Source organism: Panthera tigris, chromosome X, assembly GCF_018350195.1.
Source record: "Panthera tigris isolate Pti1 chromosome X, P.tigris_Pti1_mat1.1, whole genome shotgun sequence".
Classification (NCBI taxonomy): Eukaryota; Metazoa; Chordata; class Mammalia; order Carnivora; family Felidae; genus Panthera; species Panthera tigris.
Window position 1 is genome coordinate 87741153 of NC_056677.1, and position 19673 is coordinate 87760825.

The 19673-nt window shown below is 41.1% G+C and overlaps 1 protein-coding gene across 1 annotated transcript in view; it reads left to right on the forward strand.

Annotated features, from left to right (window-relative positions):
- The window catches only part of NCBP2L (nuclear cap binding protein subunit 2 like), a 51377-nt gene extending 37040 nt beyond the window's left edge, over nucleotides 1-14337 (forward strand). Inside the window, exon 2 of the mRNA XM_015541311.2 lies at nucleotides 13636-14337. Within this exon, the coding sequence (XP_015396797.2) occupies nucleotides 13666-14184 (519 nt within the window). The 5' untranslated portion in view covers nucleotides 13636-13665 and the 3' untranslated portion in view covers nucleotides 14185-14337. The remainder of the gene's footprint in view (nucleotides 1-13635) is intronic.
- The last annotated feature ends 5336 nt before the right edge of the window (nucleotides 14338-19673 follow it).

Consider the following 19673-nt stretch of genomic DNA (forward strand, 5'->3'; position numbering starts at 1 on the left):
CTCCTTGCCTTCTACATGGCCATCTTCTCCCTGTGTCTTCGCATGGTCTTTCCTCTGTATACGTCTGTGTCCACATTTCCTTGTCTTATAAGGACATCTGTCATATTGGATTAGGATTCACCTTAATGACCTCATTAACCCTTTTAACTTAATTACCTTTTTAAAGACCCCCATCTCCAAATACAGTCACATTCTGAGGTACTGGGGGTTAGGATTTCAACATACTGGATTGGGGGCGGGGGGAGGTGAACAATATAGCCCATTACAGACCCCAGCCACAAAGATTCAGATTCAGTAGGTTTGGGGTAGGGAACAGAGATTTATCATTTTAATAGGTCCCTAGGTGATTCTTATAGGCAGGCAGGTTTGGGAACTATTATGTTCCCAACTACAAACTTTCTTAGCACAGTGCTTGGTCATGGTTGGTGCTCAATAAATATTTGTTGTTTGACCAAGAAGAAATAGAATATGGAGATGAGCACGTGGGGGACATTTTCAAGAGTCCTTAAGGATCATCAGGTAGAAGTTAAATAGTTAGGTCTCAAATAGACACCTCTGCAGATAGGGAGCTGGACCCGATGAATTCAATGTCCCATCCTTCTTCCTTTTAGTTTTTTTATACGCAAAAAGAAGGTGCAAATTTATAAGCAAGTGTTAAGAGAACATGAACTAAGAACTGATTTGAAAGGGATAGCATTAATAAGGAAACAAAAATAAGATCCTATATATGTAGGATATTTGTGTCTGTGATTGTGTATTTACTTCTATGTGGAGCTTTGCCTGTGGATATTGGATGTGTGTGGGCGATGTTGGAATATGGAGATATACGAGCAAAGAGGATTTGTATAGAGGGGTGTGTGAATGGGCACTTGTGTCAGGTGTCTTGATCTCATTTGAGGGCCATTTTACATAGAGCTCAAGAAATGGTTACCATTTTAATAATTAAATTTTTTTAACAGTTTTATTTATTGTTGAGAGAAAGAGAGACAGACAGTGAGTGGGGGAGGGGCAGAGAGAGAGGGAGACACAGAATCCGAAGCAGGCTCAAGCCCCGCTTGAACCCACGAACCTCAAGATCATGACCTGAGCCGAAATCGGATGCTTAACCGACTGAACCACTCAGGTGCCCCTTAATAATTTTTTAAAAATAGTAGTAGTTGTTGTAGTAATATAAGGCTGTGGTACTCAAAGAATCTGTAGTTTTTTTAGATATTCTTTAAACACTGGTTTGTTTTACTATAGTTTGGTTTTCTATCCCTCTATTACAACTGGGATTTGCTTTACTCAGATTTGACATATTTTTCTCTTGGTGAAATTAAAATATATCCCCCCTATAGAAGAATTTTAGATGGAGTACTGACAGTGGTTACTTCTAACGAGGGGGTGGGGTTAGGGAGGGTGAAAGGAGTAAAGGCAAAGGACTTTCTAGTTTTATGTGCCAAAAAATTAGTATGTTTTACTATATAAATTAAATAATTTTATTAATAAAGTAACACAAGATTATTTTTTGTAATTTAAAATCTTTTTTAAAGTTTATTCATTTTGAGAGAGAGAGAGAGAGAGAGAGAGAGAGAGAGAGAGAAAGCATGCACAAGCAGGGGAGGGGCAGAGAGAGAGAGAGAGAGAGAGAGAGAGAGAGAGAGAGAAAGCATGCACAAGCAGGGGAGGGGCAGAGAGAGAGAGAGAGAGAGAGAGAGAGAGAATCCCAAGCAGGCTCCCCACTGTCAGCACAGCCCTGATGCGGGGCTCAAACTCACAAACCATGAGATCATGACCTGAGCCAAAATCAAGAGTTGACATCAGTGCCTGGTTAAGCATCTGACTTTGGCTCAGGTCATGATCTCACGGTTCATGAGCTGGAATCTGCATCAGGCTCTCTGCTTGAACGCAGAGCTCACTTCTGGATTCTCTGTCTCCCTCTCTCTCTGCTCCTCCCCTGCTTGTGCTCGCTCTCTCTCTCTCTCTTTCTCTCTCTCTCTCTCTCTCTCTCAAAAATAGATAAATAAAAAGAGTCAGACACTTAACCAACTGAGCCACCCAGGTGCCCCAATACAAGGTTATTTTAGAAAACAGCTGGTGTGGGATGGTGTGAAGAAGCCTCCAAATTCACTCACAATTCTGCCAGCCAAGAGCAACTTTTATCTTACTTAGCCTCCCTCTTTACAGAACTGTGTCATGGAGGTCATATGTTATCACATCCTAATATCCACAGCGCATTGTCTTCTGGAGCTCAAGGTCTCGTGAGAGAAAGAGAAAGAGAAAGAGAGAGAGAGAGAGAGAGAGAGAGAGAGAGAGAGAGGAAGAGTGGCTTCCCAGAAGAGGTGATGTCTGGATTGAGCCTTAAAGATGACTTGCGAAGGCTGAGCCCATTTTCTAGTGCCTAGTAATCATTTGCATAATGCGATGGTGGATATAAAACACTTAGTGGCTAGCACATAGTAAGAGCTAGACCTTATTATTACCTGACCCTTTCAAACAGATTTGAATGGCAACTTGTGTTCGCTATGAGGAGTAATTGAGATAATGCATGTAAAGTACTAAAGATAGTGCCTGGCATCTAATATGTACACGGTACATGGCAGCAGTTTATAGCGTTGTTTGTTGGTAGTGGTTTTATTATTTTGGGATTCTACTGGATTGAGATGGAATCTTCTGTCTCTGATCTTCTGTTGTTTGACTCTGGAGTTTGTCCTGTTACATTATTTTCTTTATTTTTTGATTTAAAAATTTAAAAATATTTTGTTTTTGAGAGAGAGACAGACAGAGCTCGAGTGGAGGAGGGGCAGAGGGAGAGCAAGACACAGAATCTGAAGCAGGCTCCAGGCTCTGAGCTGTCAGCACAGAGCCCGACGTGGGGCCTGAACCCAGGAACCACTGTGGGATCATAACCTGAGCTGAAATTGGATGCTTAACCGACTGAGCCACCCAGGTGCCCCTGTTCTGTTACATTAAGATATGATGTCTCCAAGTATGCTTATGTTCGGAGCTCTTCTCCTCACAACAACCACTGGCTAACCACCATTGCCACTATCACCAGCCACGTGGTGTGCTCCTGTTGTAATCTCCAAAAGCATACAGAACCTATTGGAGCTTGATGGTAGAAGTGGAGCAGACCCCTGGTTTGCCTTAGAAAATATTTTTTGTATACTAAAGAGATGGTTTCTGGGTTTCTGATTAGTACAGCTCCTGTATTGCTGAAGACAGCTGGTAGAAGTGAATCAAAAGCTTTCCCCATCTTTTGGGGCACTTTCATTATTCTGGACCAGAGGGTAGAGCGTACATAGGCTGCAAGTGTGCTCCTCAGTCCAACCACATCTCCCCACAAAAGCCAAGAGCAACTCCTTCCTCACCAGCAGCTGGTGGTCACTTTTTCCCAGGGTCCCTAGTTAGTGCAACTCTTAGGGTTTTTGCAGAGCTTTGCGGGTATTCTAATGGGAATTTGTAATGTTTATTTATTTATTTTGAGACGGAGAGAGGGAGAGAGAGAGAGAGAGAGAGAACAAGTGAAGGAGGAGCAGAGAGAGAAGGAGAGAGCGAGAATCCCAAGCAGGCTGTGCTCCACCAGTGCAGAGACTGATGCGGGGCTTGAACCTACAAACGATGAGATCATGACCTGAGCTGAAACCAAGAGTCAGACTCTTAACCAACTGAGCCACACAGTTGCCCCTCTAATGGGCATTTGTAAATGGTGGGTATCAGAGATTGCTAGAGATTGCCACCCTATTAACCCAGAGTGCCCTGAATATAATCAATCTTCTTACTAAAGACTTCAGTAAGAAGGCACAGAAGACCTTTGTTTTTTCCATGGTCCTTTGTGAACTAGCTTTCCACACCTCCATCCTGATGATCCTGTTTTCGGGAGTCATCTCCTTTCACCCAATACAGGAGTCCTCTGCCTTTTTGTAAGGAAAAACTGTGCTGAACTTTCCTGAAGATTTGATCTCCTCTGGCAAGAGGGAGGTTAAGGGTAGAAGGAAGCTGAATGAACCTAGGGGCTGTCCGTCAGGGTGTGGGAGTGAGGAGGGTTGTGGGGTAGGGACACTGTTTTCTGTCTTCCCCTCTGAGCTGCTAACCCAGGCACATTACAGAGAGCAGGGAAGGAGGAAGGTGACTACCTTGAAGAGGTAACTTGTAAGGCTTCCACGTTGCTTGTAGATCCCAAGCTACTGATTAGGGACCCCTGACCTAATATAGCAGAAAAATGGTTTGTGTTGTTGTTGCTGCTGGTTTTTAATATCCTTCCCAATGTGTATGTCCCTTCCTGTATTAGCTTTCTGAATCTTGATACTGTGCACTCAGATTGATCTCTTAGCCCTACTTTCCACTCCTTGGGCCATTTTCATTTACGTTTCAGCCACCTCTGGAATTCTGGACCTGGTTTATCTAGTCCTTTGTCACCACTCCATATGTAGACATAAAGGCAGCCTCCAACTCATACATAGGCTAAGATCTCAAAGTTCATTCTGAAGTCGGTTGTTTGGAAGGAGACATGCATTTTTCTATAGAAGAAAAAAAGAAAAAATGTTATAAATATTAGTTACAGTTTCAGACCAGCCCACTATATATATATATATATATATATATGCATATATATATGCCATCCCACTATATATATTAGAAGTGTGTATAATATATATATTATAGTGTGTGTATAATATATTATAGTGTGTGTATAGAAGTGTGTATAGTATAATATAATATTATATATATATATATATATATATATATATATATATATATATACATTAGCCCACTATATATATTAGAAGTGTGGGCCTGGGGTGCCTGGGTTGTTCAGTCGGTTAAGTGTCCGACTTTGGCTCAGGTCACGATCTCACAGTTCATGGGTTCGAGCCCCACATCAGGCTCTGTGCTGACAGCACAGAGCCTGGAGCCTGCTTCAGATCCTCTGTCTCCCTCTCTCTTTCCCCCTCCCCCGCTCACACTCTGTCTGTCTGTCTGTCTGCCTCTCTCTCAAAAGTAAATTAAAAAAATTAAAATTAAAAAAAAATGTGGGCCATTTTCAAGGAAAAGTTAGAAAATCTTGGTCATCCAGCTAAAACAGGAAGAGAATCCAAGGGAATAAGAAATGCTTTAGCCTTATTGCTGGCTGGAGCTGGAGCCAAGGAAGTTGAATTGGATGAGGTAGATGAAGCTTTCATGGAGGCTCTCTATGGGACTTTTGACGACTTTGCAAGGTTGCAGAGGGTCACAACACTAGTTCTTTATTATTTCTAATTTCACTTCAAAACTGATGGCTTTCAGGGTGCCTGGATGAGTCAGTCTTGGTTTTGGCTCAGGTCTCACAGTTCATGAGTTCAAGCCCCACATGGTGGCACAGAGCCTGCTTGGGATTCTCTCTCTCTCTCTCTCTCTCTCTCTCTCTCTCTCTCTCTCTCTGTCCTTCCCTCACTTGTGTGCTCTCTCTCTCTCAAAATAAATAAATAAACATTTTAAAAAAACTTATGGCTTTCAGGTGTGGCTGGCTGGCTCAGTTGGGGGAGCACTCAACTCTTGATCTCACGATCCTGAGTTCGAGCCCCATGTTGGAGGTGGAGCCTATTAAAAAAAACAAAACTGATGGCTTTCAGTAATCATAACCACCAAATACTGGGCTCCTACTGTGTGACAATTCACATACCTGCTCCTCATTTGATCCTCACAGTAGCACTCTAAGGTAAGTACTATAATGACCTTTATTTTACAGACCAGGAGACTGGGTTTCAGAAAGGTCAGTGAGCTTGACGAAGGTTATTAGGTACAATTGAAAAGAAAGCCAGTGGTTTCCCATTCCCCAACCCCATGCTTTTACGGTGTGTACCCAGCCACCCTTTTCTTTCCCTTGTCAGGAGGTACGTTATGAGCATTACTCCTAAGTTTATCAGCCATGATTAGAGTTGTTTGTTAGCTCATAAAGGAAACGAAGAACGAAGAAGTCAAGAGAGGTGAAGGGAGGGAGGAAAGGATGGAGGAAGGGAAAGGTTTTAGCTAGGGAGAAGCTCAATGAAGAACCCCAGATACAGAAGTGCTTCTCAAACTGTACTGTGCATATAAATCACCTGATGCCAGCAGTGCAGATTATTCTTCAGCAGGTCTGGGGAGGGGCCTGAGATTCCTGCTTTCCTAACAGGCTCCGGGGTGCCCCTGCTCCTGTTGGTCCAGGGCAACACTTTGAATAGCAAGGCTGTATAGTGTAAATGATAAACAAAAAAAATCAGACATCATTAACATCCCTTTCTTAATTTTTTTTCAGTGTTTATTTATTTTTGAGGGGGGTGGAGAGAGAGAGAGAGAGAGAGAGAGAGAGAGAGAGAGAGAGAGAATCTGAAGCAGGCTCCAGGCTCTGAGCTGTCAGCACGGAGCTGGACATGGGGCTCGAACTCACAAAACATGAGAGCGTGACCTGAGCTGAAGTCCGTCACTTCACTGACTGAGCCAGCCAGGTGCCCCATTACCCCGTTCTTAATTTAATCAGGATCAGCTTGTACACTGAACAGTCACTTTATTATTCTCTTTTCTCCTGTAGGCTGTCCCAGGCCACTGTCTCTGCTTCGGGTCTGCCTGTCTGTTTCAGCTTATGCCCACCTGCTCTTTTAAATCCAGGTGTTAAAGACATATAAGCATCTTCTGCCACTCTGAGCTCTAAGCAGCCTTAATCAGGCATTAGTTTCTCTTGGCACTGGCTAGATCTCTGGCCATGGGGTTCCAGGTCTCAACAGCTGCTCCCAGCTATCTTTCTACCACTAGGAACAGGCTTTATAAAGGTAAAGCGTGTAACACTACTGTTCCAGCTGTTTCTAATTTCCTTTCTCAGAGCTGCTGCCTTCATCTGCAGCCAGAAACAACCTGGCTTATTTCTTTGGCAGAGTTGAAATAATACCAAGCATTAGTCTAAGGCAGCCATTGGAAAGGCTCTTCACAGAGTCTTCCCGCCAATTCCAAAAGGCCAGTAAAATTTTTTTCCTGGAAGCTTATTTGCCTTACCTTGCCACTGTCTCTCTTCCCTCCCCCCAGGATTTTGATCGTGATCCTTTTGAGCCATTCTTCAAATTTTTCTTCTATTTTTAGAGTCTCTGACTCATTCTTCCCCCATAGCAAAAGTCAGGGAGGGCCTTCTGTTCTAGCCAAGCTCTCCTTTTTAAAGTTGGAAATAGTCTTTCACAGTGTCTACAAATCAATTTGATGATTGGTGGTGCACAATGACTGGATTGCTTTTCCATCTTCTCTCTCTCTGTGTCCTTTCTAATTCCCCTTGTAGGTAGTGTTTGTCCAGCCTCCACTTGAGTACACTAGATAACTTCACATTTCATGATTGGATAAATGAAAAGCTGTACTGAAAAGGACTTGCAATCTTTCCTTTGTAACTTCTATCCATTAATCTTACTTTTACCATATGGAGCAGAAAGAATCCTTCAAATGTTTCATGACGGCTGTCATATTTTCTTTTAACCATCTCTTAGCCCAGTTCCTAATCAGTCCTCAGTAGTTTCTTGACCCTTATCTAGATACACTTTAAAATAAGGCACCTAGAAATGGATATACCGCTCCATACTCATTGGTGCTGAGTACATTTGAACCGTTCCTTCCTGTGACCTTCTAATACAATTTTACGATTATGTTGGCTTAAAAAAAAGTCATCTTGGGGCACCTGGGTGGCTCAGTGCATTAAGCGTCTGACTTCAGCTCAGGTCATGACCTTGCAATTCATGAGTTGGAGCCCCACATCAGGCTCTGTGCTGACAGTTTGGAGCCTGGAGCCTGCTTCAGATTCTGTGTCTCCTCTCTCTCTGCCACTTCCTGCACTCGCACTCTGCCTCTCTCTCTCTCAAAAATAAATAAACATTAAAAAAAAAAGTCATCTCTTCACATATATTGAGCATCTACCTTGGGTCAGATACAGTACCTAACATCTACTAAGCAACCTCTCCAAAGGTTCAGTGGTAGAGGGTCTCTGTTCTCTCTTACCCCATCGGGCCAGGAGACGGCATATAGCTAACCTCTTCCAATACTTCTTCCTGTTGTCTACCACCCTCCAGGTCTCTCACTTATTGACGACCTCGGCACCTCACTTATCATCTCCCCAACTCTGGTTACCATCCTGAGTGACTTTAATGACTCATCTAAAGCTTCATCCTTTCTTCCTTTTTTGTTTTTTAAAGTTTAGTTATTTAAGCAATCTCTACACCCAATGTGGGGCTCGAACCCACAATCCCAAGATCAAGAGCTGCATGCTCTACGGACTGAGCCAGCCAGGTGCCCTCAAGCTTCATCCTTTCAATCATTTTCACCTCCAATCCACTTCACCAACCAATTCCCATGATCTACTTTATTTTCAGCAGAGGACCTCACCACTTATTTCATTATGCAAATCAAAGCCATCAGATGCTCACTTTTATTTTCCTGCCCTGACCCCACCCTGCCATATAGTTGCCTCTCTACACATCCTAATCTTCTCTTTTTTCTTTCTTTTCTTTCTAATTTTTTATTTTTCCTTTTTTATTTTATTTATTTATTTATTTATTTATTTATTTATTTATTTATTTATTTTTGCCTTGCAGGAATAGGCCTAGCTTGTCCAGTTCAAGGCTAAGCCATGTATTTATGCTTCAGAGCCCGTTCTTTCCCATCTCCTTGGAGACTTTTCTCCATTGGCTATCCCTTTTCTCATCTGTATCCTCAACCACTCTTTCTCTTTTTACTGGCTGCTTCCCATTGGCATTTAGATATGCTTGACTTTCTCACATTCAAAGGAAAAAAAAAAAACAAGCAAAATTCTTCTTCAACTCTGTTCCCAACTGGTGCTCACCCTATTTCTTTCCTTCCGTGATCACGGAAGCTTTTCAAACATAGCAGTCTACACTTGGTGTCTCCATTTCCTCACCTTCCATTCCAAACTCAGCCCTGCCTTTTCCCCCAAAGTCTGGCTTTTCTGACCCCAGAACACCACTCTTACTGCTCTTGTTGAGGAAACCAATGACATCCCGATTGCCAAACCCAGCAAACAATTTTAAGTCTTTATTTTCCTGGAGCTCTCTCTGCTGCATTTAACATAAATGATTGCTCTCACTCCACTTCCGTCCTCATGCCTCTCTTGAAAGTGCCTACACTTTGACTCTGGTCATGCTGTTCCTCTCCTGATTCTCCTCGTTCCTCTTGGTTATTCCTTCCTGTTTTCCTTTCTGGACTCTTCCTCTGCCACCCCTTCAATGCTGCTCTTTTCCAGGATTCTTCTCATTCTATACCTTTCCTTGGGTCATCTTATCCATCCCCATGGTTTTACCTACTTTGCTGTTCACTCCCTGATCTATATTTATAGCCTCAGATCTCTCTCATGAGCTCCAAACCTGAATATTCAATTGTGACTAAACATATAGGACATGGTATGTTCCACAGGTACCTCAAAACTAAGCTCAGTATGTCACAAATTCATCTTCCTTACTCACATCTGCCCCCCACCCCCATCCATCCCACTACCACCATTTTGGTGATGCAGACTCTTATCCACACAGTTGTCCTGACCTGAAACTTAGGAGTCACCCAAGACTCTTCATTCAACCAGTTGCCAAGAGTTGTTAAAGTCTATCTTCTTTTCTTTTCTTTTTGTTACTACAAAAAGTGTGTCTTTTCTTTATGTTACTACAAGCATACTAGTCCAGACTTTCCATCACCTTTCTTTAAACTATTTAAATAGCTTCTCAACTGGTCTCCTGCCTCTTGACCTACTCCCCTTTATTTTTTAAACATTTTTAATGTTTATTTATTTATTTTGAGAGAGAGAGAAAACACAAGTGGGGGAGGGGCAAAGAGGAGAGACAGAATCGCAAGCGGCTCTGCACCATCAGCACAGAGCCTGATGTGGGGCTCAAACTCACGAACCATGAGATCATGACCTGAGCTGAGATCAAGAGTCAGAGGCTTAACAAACTGAGCCACCCAGGCTCCCTGGCCTATTCCCCATCTAATCTGCTCTCCATATTGGTGCTAGAATTAGTTTTCTGTAATGCAAATCAGATCACATCACTCCTCTGCTTCAGGCCTTAGAAAGACTCCCCACTATTTACTGGTAGTGTCCAAGCTGCTCTATATGCCTTTACAAGGCCTTTCATAACCTGGCCCTGCCTACCCTTCCAGTCTTATCTCCTATAATATTTTCCTTGTCCTCCTACCCAAATAATACCAAACTGAACACCCCATTTAGCTTTCATGCCTTTGTACACATGGTTCTGCCGAGAATGACCCCTTGTCTTCCAGCCAAACTTATTCAAGTTTCAAAATTGAGCTTGGAGTATGTCAAGATAGTTACACAAGAAAATAACAGTAATTTGCCTCTGCAGAGAAGTGGGTGGCTGGGGCAAAGGGGTAGGAGACCAACTTCAGACTCCCTCCCGTTTCTCATTCTTTTCTACATTTCCTATTTTGCACCAGAAATGTGAATTGCCTACTTGAAACATAAATACAATGTGATCCTTTTTTTAAGGAGACTTAGGGATCCTATCTTCTAGAAAGTGGTCTCCCTCTCATCCTTTCCCTTCTGTGATTTTACCTCCTTTCTTTGTGTTACTTCTGGGTCTAGTACATGCTCATGTAAGTGAACTAATCACATTTGTTGTAATTGATCTTTTACATCATCTGTCTCTCCAGACTGTGAGCTCCTTGAGGGCAGAAGCTGTCTGTGGTTATTTCCCAAGAATCTGGCATGGTGCTCCATAAATGTTTATCAAGCCAAAGAAGAAATGAAGAAATGAAATACGGGATGCCCCAATTGTAAAACAGGGCTCCCAAGCCTGTGTCTTTCCAAATCTCCCTCACTTTGTTCTTTTGCCTTGTGTTGAATCTAAAAGTAATAATTTACATATATTAAGTATTATCCATCACCTTGTCAGTTTGGATTTAGCATCATCCAAGGCTGCCCAGATCCATTCAAAATCCCTCCTACCTTGAATCATTGGAAGATTTGATCGGTATTTATATGTCTTATTCTGGGTTACTGAATTACAGAATGGAATACTTTGTCCAACACATGCTGTTTATTGAACACCTACAATGTGTTAAGCATTGTGCCAGGTGCTTTTTACACTTGACACTGTCACAGCATTTGCTGAGAGGTAGATATTTTGATCCCCGGTTTACAGATGTGGAAATTGACATTAGTATGGTTAAGCACTTTGCCCAAGGTTACATTTCTAGCAAGTGGTGAAGCTGGGATTTTAACTGAGGTCTTTTGACTTCAAAATTTTGACATCAAAAATCAATTTGACTTCAAAATTGATTCATAACACTACACTGACAGAAAGGGGCCTCCCCACTGCCTGACCATTCTGCAAGGGGTTCTTCAACGTTGGCTTGAAGCTCTTGGTGCCTAGTGCTCACTGCTCACCAAGGCAGTCCCTTCCATCTCAGGCAGTTTTGACCATTTTAAAAGTTCTTGTTTGTAGAAAGCCAAAATTATAAATGAGCTGAAAAAGACACAGCCAAGAATAGAGCCTTTTGGCTCCCTGCTAGAACTTCCCTTTTGGTCTGACACCAAGCCATTAGTTTACTCAACTAGTTACAGACTCATCCCAACAAACAGCTGGAGCACCCAGCCTACATTTTGCCATCTCGTCTACAAGAAAATTATGGGAAACTTTGTCCAATGCCTGGATAAAATGCAACCCACTATAGCTATCACATTCTCTGATCTGCCAATCTAGTAACCAGATTAAAAAAAAAAAAAAGGAAGAAATGAAGCCTGGGAGGGATATTTGTTTTTAACAGCGCAATTTGTCAATGACTCAAAGTAATGAGTTTCTAGCTGCAGACTTTCAGACATCATTGAGAGGCTGTCAGGAAGATGGTTTTTGGGCAGTGGGCTTCCCACTGCTCTTCAAATGACATCTAAATAGGCAGGGCCCGCCATTTTCATTGCTTTGAATTGTACAGCACTGTCGTTTGCACCTGGTTTTTATTTAGGCTTCTATTTAAGTTTTCGATTTTATTTTTCTTTGACTGTGTTCTGCCCTTGCACATGTTTTCTCTGTCTGGTTCATTCCCGAAATTTCTACATCCTCCTTCCAAACACATACACATACACACACACACACACACACACACACACACACTCACCCTCCTTGTCTGTTGAGAGTCAGTGCATATGCAGCTCCCCCCTCTGGAAGCCTTCTCTGATGCCCCCACGCTGGGTAACTGCTTCTCCTCTGTGACGTAGTAGAAAGTGCACAAGGTGACCATCACAGAGCAGATCCCCAGGAAATGTTAGTTCACTTCTCCCTTTCGCCTTTATATATTTCTACAACAGTGTTGATCACACCATATTGTATTTTCTTGTTTACTTGTCTGGTTTCATCCCTCAATTTTGAACTTACAAGTTCGTTCATTTGACAGATATTTATTGCATGTCTACTGTGTGTGCAGATCGTTGCTCATGCTTAGTGCTGGGGGTACAATAATTTCTGAAAATCGTAAGTTCACCATGTCTTTTTCATTGTTGTATTCATAGCACCTAGCATAGTACATGGCAAATAAAGAGTGTTCATTAAGTGTTTAAGAGAAAGCATTTCCTCAGCAGAGTTCCTCCAAGTGTGGTCCTTGCACTACTTGCGTCTGGAGGGGTGCAGTTTAGATGTTAAATGTCAGTTCCTGGATCTTGCTCTGGATCTACTGAGTCAGAGCTTTGTGGCAGTATCAGTATCATAGCCAATGAAATTTATCTGAGGTGTGATTATTGATAATAGATCTACCAAGTCAGAATCTCTGAAGGTTGGGCTGCAAGAATCTACATTTCCATCTAGTACTGTGGGTATTTCTTGCGCATTAAAATTTGGGAACTGTTGCAAAATGGAGGGGTGTGGAGCTAACGGCTATTTTTGGAAAGTGTAGCTAAAACCGATTGAATCATTCTTAATGCCTCTGACTGCGGTAGGAAAATTTAGTAAAGGGGGAAAAGGGCACTAGTTAAAATTCTCTGGGGAGGTTTTTTAAATAGATGGACTAGTCTAAGATGAAAAGTAGAATTATTGCTAATAAAATCTAATCTTAATTTAAGTCAAATTTATGATGCCAGAATGTTTTCATTTTTATAGAGCTACATGTATACTTGATAGTGTATATAGATAGATAGATAGATAGATAGACTTTTGTCTAACTTAAAAATACCATATATTGATTTCCATATTATAGACTTGAATCATAAATTTGTTATTTTAAACTATGACAGGGTATATTACAATTGTATTTGTGCTTTGGCCCTGATTGTATATATGATTTACCTGATGCCTAGTCCTTGATCAGGAATGATAGTAGTGCTCATTCTCCATGAAACTTTGATCCGTTTTACTGTTTTGTGCCATATTTTTCCATAGCATTCTGTTATTAAATTGTTCTTTGGTAATAGATTAGGTATGTAAGATCTGAGTTAATCAAAGGCACCATAACATCCCTTTCAAGAAGACTTGCAAAGTTGCATTTTATGACCTTGCTCCTGGGGCCTGGAACTTTCTATTTTAAGTTTGCCTTGACATGAGCCTCATAGTCAAGAGCTGAGGTGTCTATGCGTCAGGGCACAAACCTCTTAAATATACCAGGTTTGTGTTTCTGCTTCCTTCCTTGTAACTTTACTTTTTTAACAATTTAATTTAGGGTTTTGTTAGCGGTGTCACTGCTGCCAAGATGGACCACAAGCCCCTGCCCTCAGGGTGCCCATTAGGCACCATGTCCAATGACCTGAGACTTCTGCGCAGCGATCCCTCCTTGGAGCTGAGCGAGTACCGGGACCAGCAGTTCGGTGGCAATAATGATGAGCAGGAGAAATTACCGAAAGAAAGCTTCACACTTTATGTGGGGAATCTTTCCTTTTATACTACGGAAGAGCAAATATATGAGCTCTTTAGTAGATATGGTGATGTCAAGAATATGTTTATGGGCCTGGATAAAATTAAGAAAATGGCATGTGGTTTCTGTTTTGTAGAATACCATAATAGATTTGAGGCCGAAAATGCCATGTGGTGCCTAAACGGGACCCGCCTAGATGATCGTATTATCCACACAGATTGGGATCTAGGCTTTAGACAGGGCAGACAGTATGGCCGTCCCCGACGTGGGGGCCAGGTAAGAGATGAGTTTCATGAAGATTTTAATGCTGGTAGAGGAGGCTTTAGAGAAGCCTGTGATAGGAGAGAAATCCACTAATGACAAACCTGCAGCTCTGGCCCCTAGAAAAGTCTATTAAGGAGCACCACCAGGTCAGCACATAACCCATTTTGTAACAAGTTTAAATTACTTGCTGAGCAGAGACCCTTTTGATGTATTTTTTTCTCTCTGAAATGTTATTAAATGGCACAAACCAAAACATTCTCTTGTTCTTGTCTTAATTTTGAAGCTGGCTGTCAGATTACCAATTTGTCCATCTGGTGGTCAAAAGTGAAGTGTTCTTTAGGAATAAATGAGGTATGTAAGATCTGAGTCAACCAAACTTCCATTTCAGGAAGACTTCAGTTGGATTTTATAGTCATGTTTCCAGGGCCTGAAATGATTTTTTAAAGATATTTGACAAGTAAAGTCAAATAAATGGAAAATTAACAAATATATATCAAAGGAATAAAAGCACATTACTTTAAAACATAAGAAAAAGGCAAGAACTGTGTCTAGTTTATTTCTGTATACCCAGCACTTTGCACAGTAGAGCCACTCAGTAAATGTTGAATAAATGGGGTGCCTGGATGGCTCAGTCAGTTGAGTGTCTGACTTCAGCTCAGGTCATGATCTCATGGTTTGTAGGTTCAAGCCCTGCATCGGGCTCTGCGCTGACAGTTCAGAGCCTAGACCCTCCTTCGGATTCTGTGTCTCCTTCTCTCTCTGCCCCTCTCCTGCTAGTGATCTGTCTCTCAAGAATAAATAAATGTTAAAAAAATTTTAGAAAAATATGGAAGAGTTTATAATGAAACAAAAATCCTCTTTCTCCACCTATTCCTATCCCAGGCCTATTCCCTGGGCAATAACTTTTAATTTTTTTTTAAAGATTTTGTTTTTAAGTAACCTCTGCACCCAATGTGGGGCTCGAACTCACAACTATGGGATCAAGAGTCGCATGCTCTACCAACTGAGCCAGCCAGGAGGCCTTAATTTTTTTTAGCAAGTTTTTTGGTTGTTGTCATTTCTTTCCTGGTAGTTTCTTCCATATTTCTAAAACACCATGACTATATATACTATTTATTTTCATTTTAAACATCATCTATTGACTTCTTGCTTTCATAGATGAGTGTTTAGTTCACTTACACTCACATTTGAACTTTTCTCCATCTTCTTAATATAGTTTACACTTTATTTACTTTTTTTTTAAATTTTTTAAATGTTTATTTATTTATGAGAGAGAGACAGACAGAGTGTGAGTGGGGGAGGGGCAGAGAGAGAGGGAGACACAGAATCTGAAACAGGCTCCAGGCTCGGAGCTGTCAGCACAGAGCCCGATGCGGGGCTTGAACTCATGAACCGTGAGATCATGACCTGAGCTGAAGTCAGACGCTTAACCGACTGAGCCACCCAGGCACCCCAACACTTTATTTACTTTTTCTATTGTTACATGACATAGGTCAGGTTATACTGCAGTAACAAGTAATCTAAAAAACCTTAGTGGCTTAAAATCACTAAAGTTTGTTCCTCACACTACATTTCCATTGCCAGTTGCCTGGAGGTTCTGCTCCACACTGCAGTGATCATCCTCCTTCTGGGGCCCAGAAGGCCTAGACACTGTCATTAGTATGAATTAGTTGTCGCAATTCCTTCCCTCTTGCTGGTGATTGGTTTAGGAATCCCGGCTTAAGCCGACCAGAGGTTGACAAACCCTGTGATGATCATTATTTATAAATTCAGGAGTGGACGATGATCAATGGGGACCCCAGTAAAAGTGAAATGAAGCATTTTTAGTTTATGCATGAAGGAGAGATTGTCTCTGTCATTCCCACTGGATGTGAATAAGTATGTATAGAAGGATTGCTACAAGCAGCCTTATAATCACAGCAGAAACTAGCCCCAGGAAGAACTGGACACTTTAAATGGTAAAAGGAGGGACCAAAGAAACTGCATCCTTCACGAAATTATTCAGCTTCTGAAATCAACTAATCTTGCAGCGCGCACTGTGTCTCAATGTCCTATTGTGTGAGATAAGACATTATTTTATTGTGTAAGCCAGCTTGTTAACAGGCAGCTGAAAGCACTCTGGTACCAAATACTTTTTCTTGATTCTATTCTTGTGTAAATGATTTAAGTTTCTCTCTTGAGAGCTCAAGCATCTATCTCCTGGGTTCATGACCTTACATCTGGAAAGTTAGTAAAATCAGTTTCTTACTCCTGATTCCTTCACCCTGTGACCTGAGTTACTCCTCTCTGGTCAACAAAATTCTTGCCTGAATAAAAGAGGAAAGGGAATGTCAATTCTTTATAGAATGACTATTATGCACTGGGCGCTTTGGGTGAGGCTTTAAAACACAGTCCCATTTATTCACAACAACCCTGTGCCTGTTACATAAGTGAGGAAACTGAAGATTGGAGAAGTAAGGTCACCAACTAGCAGGCGGCAGAGCTGGGGTTCAAGGCAAGCGATTCTATGTCAAAGCTGGTGCCCTTCATCAGGGTACTCCATTGTCTCCTGCCCTTGCTTACCTTCAGTCAGGCCATTAGGTCTAAACCTCTCTTTGACGTTCCTTTTTCTCTGGAAATTATCCCACTGACTACATCGTATCTGAGCTCTCTCTCCTCCAAGCAAGCACCTTGAATGTGTTGTCCTTTCTGCCTTGATATCCAGTATCACTCAGGCTCAACACGAATACCATCCAGCCATATTTATCTTGACTTCATGGGAGAAAAAGGAGCATCTGACATGGATTTCTGGCCAACATAATTTACTCTGCATACAGTAATGGAGTTTACCAACATTTTATGATCTCCCTTTTACAACTTCCTTGAAATGGAAAAAGAGATTTTGAAAGTCATGGGATCCAAAATTTGTTTTTAATTACATAATGTTTCTGGAGGAATATCTTGGCGTATCTCTCAACCCCTCCTCCTAGTGGCCCCACTTGTATTGCTCCCAAGATGTCTTTTCCTAGGCTCAGAGAAAGCATTTAGCAATGTCTTGTGAAGCATACTTTTGGTTAAGTAAAGGAATGTTCATACTGTATGGCTAGAAGACTCCTCCAGTAGTTTTTACAATACACCAAGTTCTTCAAAATCATGCTGAATACATCAATAGAATAAAGGATAAAAGTCACATGATCATCTCAATAGGCACAGAAAAAGCTTTTGAAAAAATTCAATACCCTTTTCATGATAAAAATGCTCAAAAACTAAGAATAGAACAGAGCTTCCTCACTCTGATCAAGGGCATCTATAGGGGCGTCTGGGTGGCTCAGTCGGTTAAGCATCCAACTTCAGCTCAGGTCATGATCGTATTACGGTTGGTGGGTTTGAGCCTTGCATAGGGCTCTGTGCTGACAGTTCAGAGCCTGGAGTCTGCTTCATAGTCTATGTCTCCTTCTCTCTCTGCCCCTCCCCCGCTCACACTCTGTCTCTGTCTCTCTCAAAATTAAACATTAAAAAAATGTAAAAAGGGCACTTATGAAAACCCCACAGCTAACATACTCAGTGTTGAAAGACTGAAAGCTTTACCCCTAAGATCAGGAACAAGACACTTTTATTCAATATTGTACTAGAGGTTTTAAGCTAGGACAATTAGGCAAGAAAATAAAATCAAGGACACCTACATTGGAGAAGAATATGTGTAAATATTCTTATTTTCAGGTGACATGATCTTATATAAAGAAACTCAGGGGGCGCCTGAGTGGCTTAGTCGGTTAAGCGTATGACTTCGGCTCAGGTCATGATCTCGCGGTTCGTGGGCTCCCACATTGGGCTCTGTGCTGACAGCTCAGAGCCTGGAGCCTGCTTCAGATTCTGTCTCCCTCACTCTTTGCCCCTCCCGTGCTCACGCTCTCTCTCTGTCTCTATCTCTCAAAAATAAATAAACATTAAAAATTTTTTTAAAAAATAAAAAGAAAAAAAAGAAAAGAAACCCAGGAGTCCACAAAAAATAACTATTAGAGCTAATAGTTTAGCAAAGTTGCAGGATACAAAATCAATATACAAAAATCAATTGCACTTCTATGAACTATCAATAAAAAATCCAAAATGAAATTAAAAAAGCAATTTCATGTATAAGAAAATAAAAAATAATAAAATATTTAGGGAAAAATATAACAAAAAATGCTAAATGTATACTTTGAAAACTACAAAATATTGTTGAAAGAAATTAAAGAAATAATTGAAATTAATGGAAATAAATTGAAAAATATCCTGTGGTTCATGGATTGGAAGACTTTTTAATATTGCTAACAGACAATAACTCCTAAAGTGATCTATAGATTCAATGCAATTCCTATCAAAATCCCAGCTGATTTTGTAGAAATCAATGAGCTGACCCCCAAATTCATATGGAAATGTAATAGAATGACCAAAACAATCATAAAGAGAAGAAGTTGGAAAACTCACACTTCATGATTTCAAAACTTACTACAAAGCTATGTAGTAAACAAGACTGTTGTACTGGCATAAGGATAGACATACATCAATGGAATAGAATTGAGAGTACAGAAGTAGATTTACAGTCAAATTATTTTTGACAAGGAACTACAACAATTCAATGGGGGAAAGAATAGCATTTTATTTTTTTTATAAGTTTTTATTTAGGGGCACCTGGGCGGCTTAGTCGGTTAAACGTCCAACTTCAGCTCAGGTCATGATCTGGCAGTTCTTGAGCTCGAGCCTTGCATCAGGCTCTGTGCTGATAGCTCAGAGCCTGGAGCCTGCTTAGGTTTCTGTGTGTGTGTCTCTCTCTCACTCTGCCCCTCCCCGACTCATGCTCTGTCTCTCTCTCTCTCTCTCTCAAAAATAAAGAAACATTAAAAATTTTTTAAAAAATACAAGTTTTTATTTAAATTCCAGTTAGTTAACATAACAGTGTAATATTAGTTTCAGGTGTACAATATAGTGATTCAACATTTCCATGCAATACCTTATGCTCATCACAAGTGCCCTCCTTAATCCCTATCACTTATTTCACCTATCCCCCACCCACTTCCCCTCTGGTAACCATCCGTTTGTTTCACTACTAGATATTTACCCAAAGAATACAAAAATAAAAATTCAAAGGGATACATGCACGCCAATGTTTATAGCAGCATTATCTACAATAGTCAAATTATGGAAACAGCCCAAGTGTCCATCGACTGATGAATAGATAAAGAAGCTGTGGTATATATGTACAATGGGATATTACTCAACCATAAAAATGAATGAAATCTTGCCATTTGCAAAGACGTGGATGGAGCTACAGAGTATTACACTAAGTGAAATAAGTCAGAGAAAGACCAATGCCATGTGATTTCACTCATATGTGGAATTTAAGAAACAAAAAGAATGAGCAAAGGGGAAAAAAAGAGAAGCAAACCAAGAAACAGACTCTTAACTATACAGAACAAACTGTTGGTTACCAGGGGGGAGGTGGGTGGGGGGAAGAAGACATCCAGATGGCCAGCAGACACATGAAAAGATGCTCAACATCACTGACCATCAGAGAAATACAAGTCAAAACTACAATAAAATATCATTCACACCTGTCAGAATGG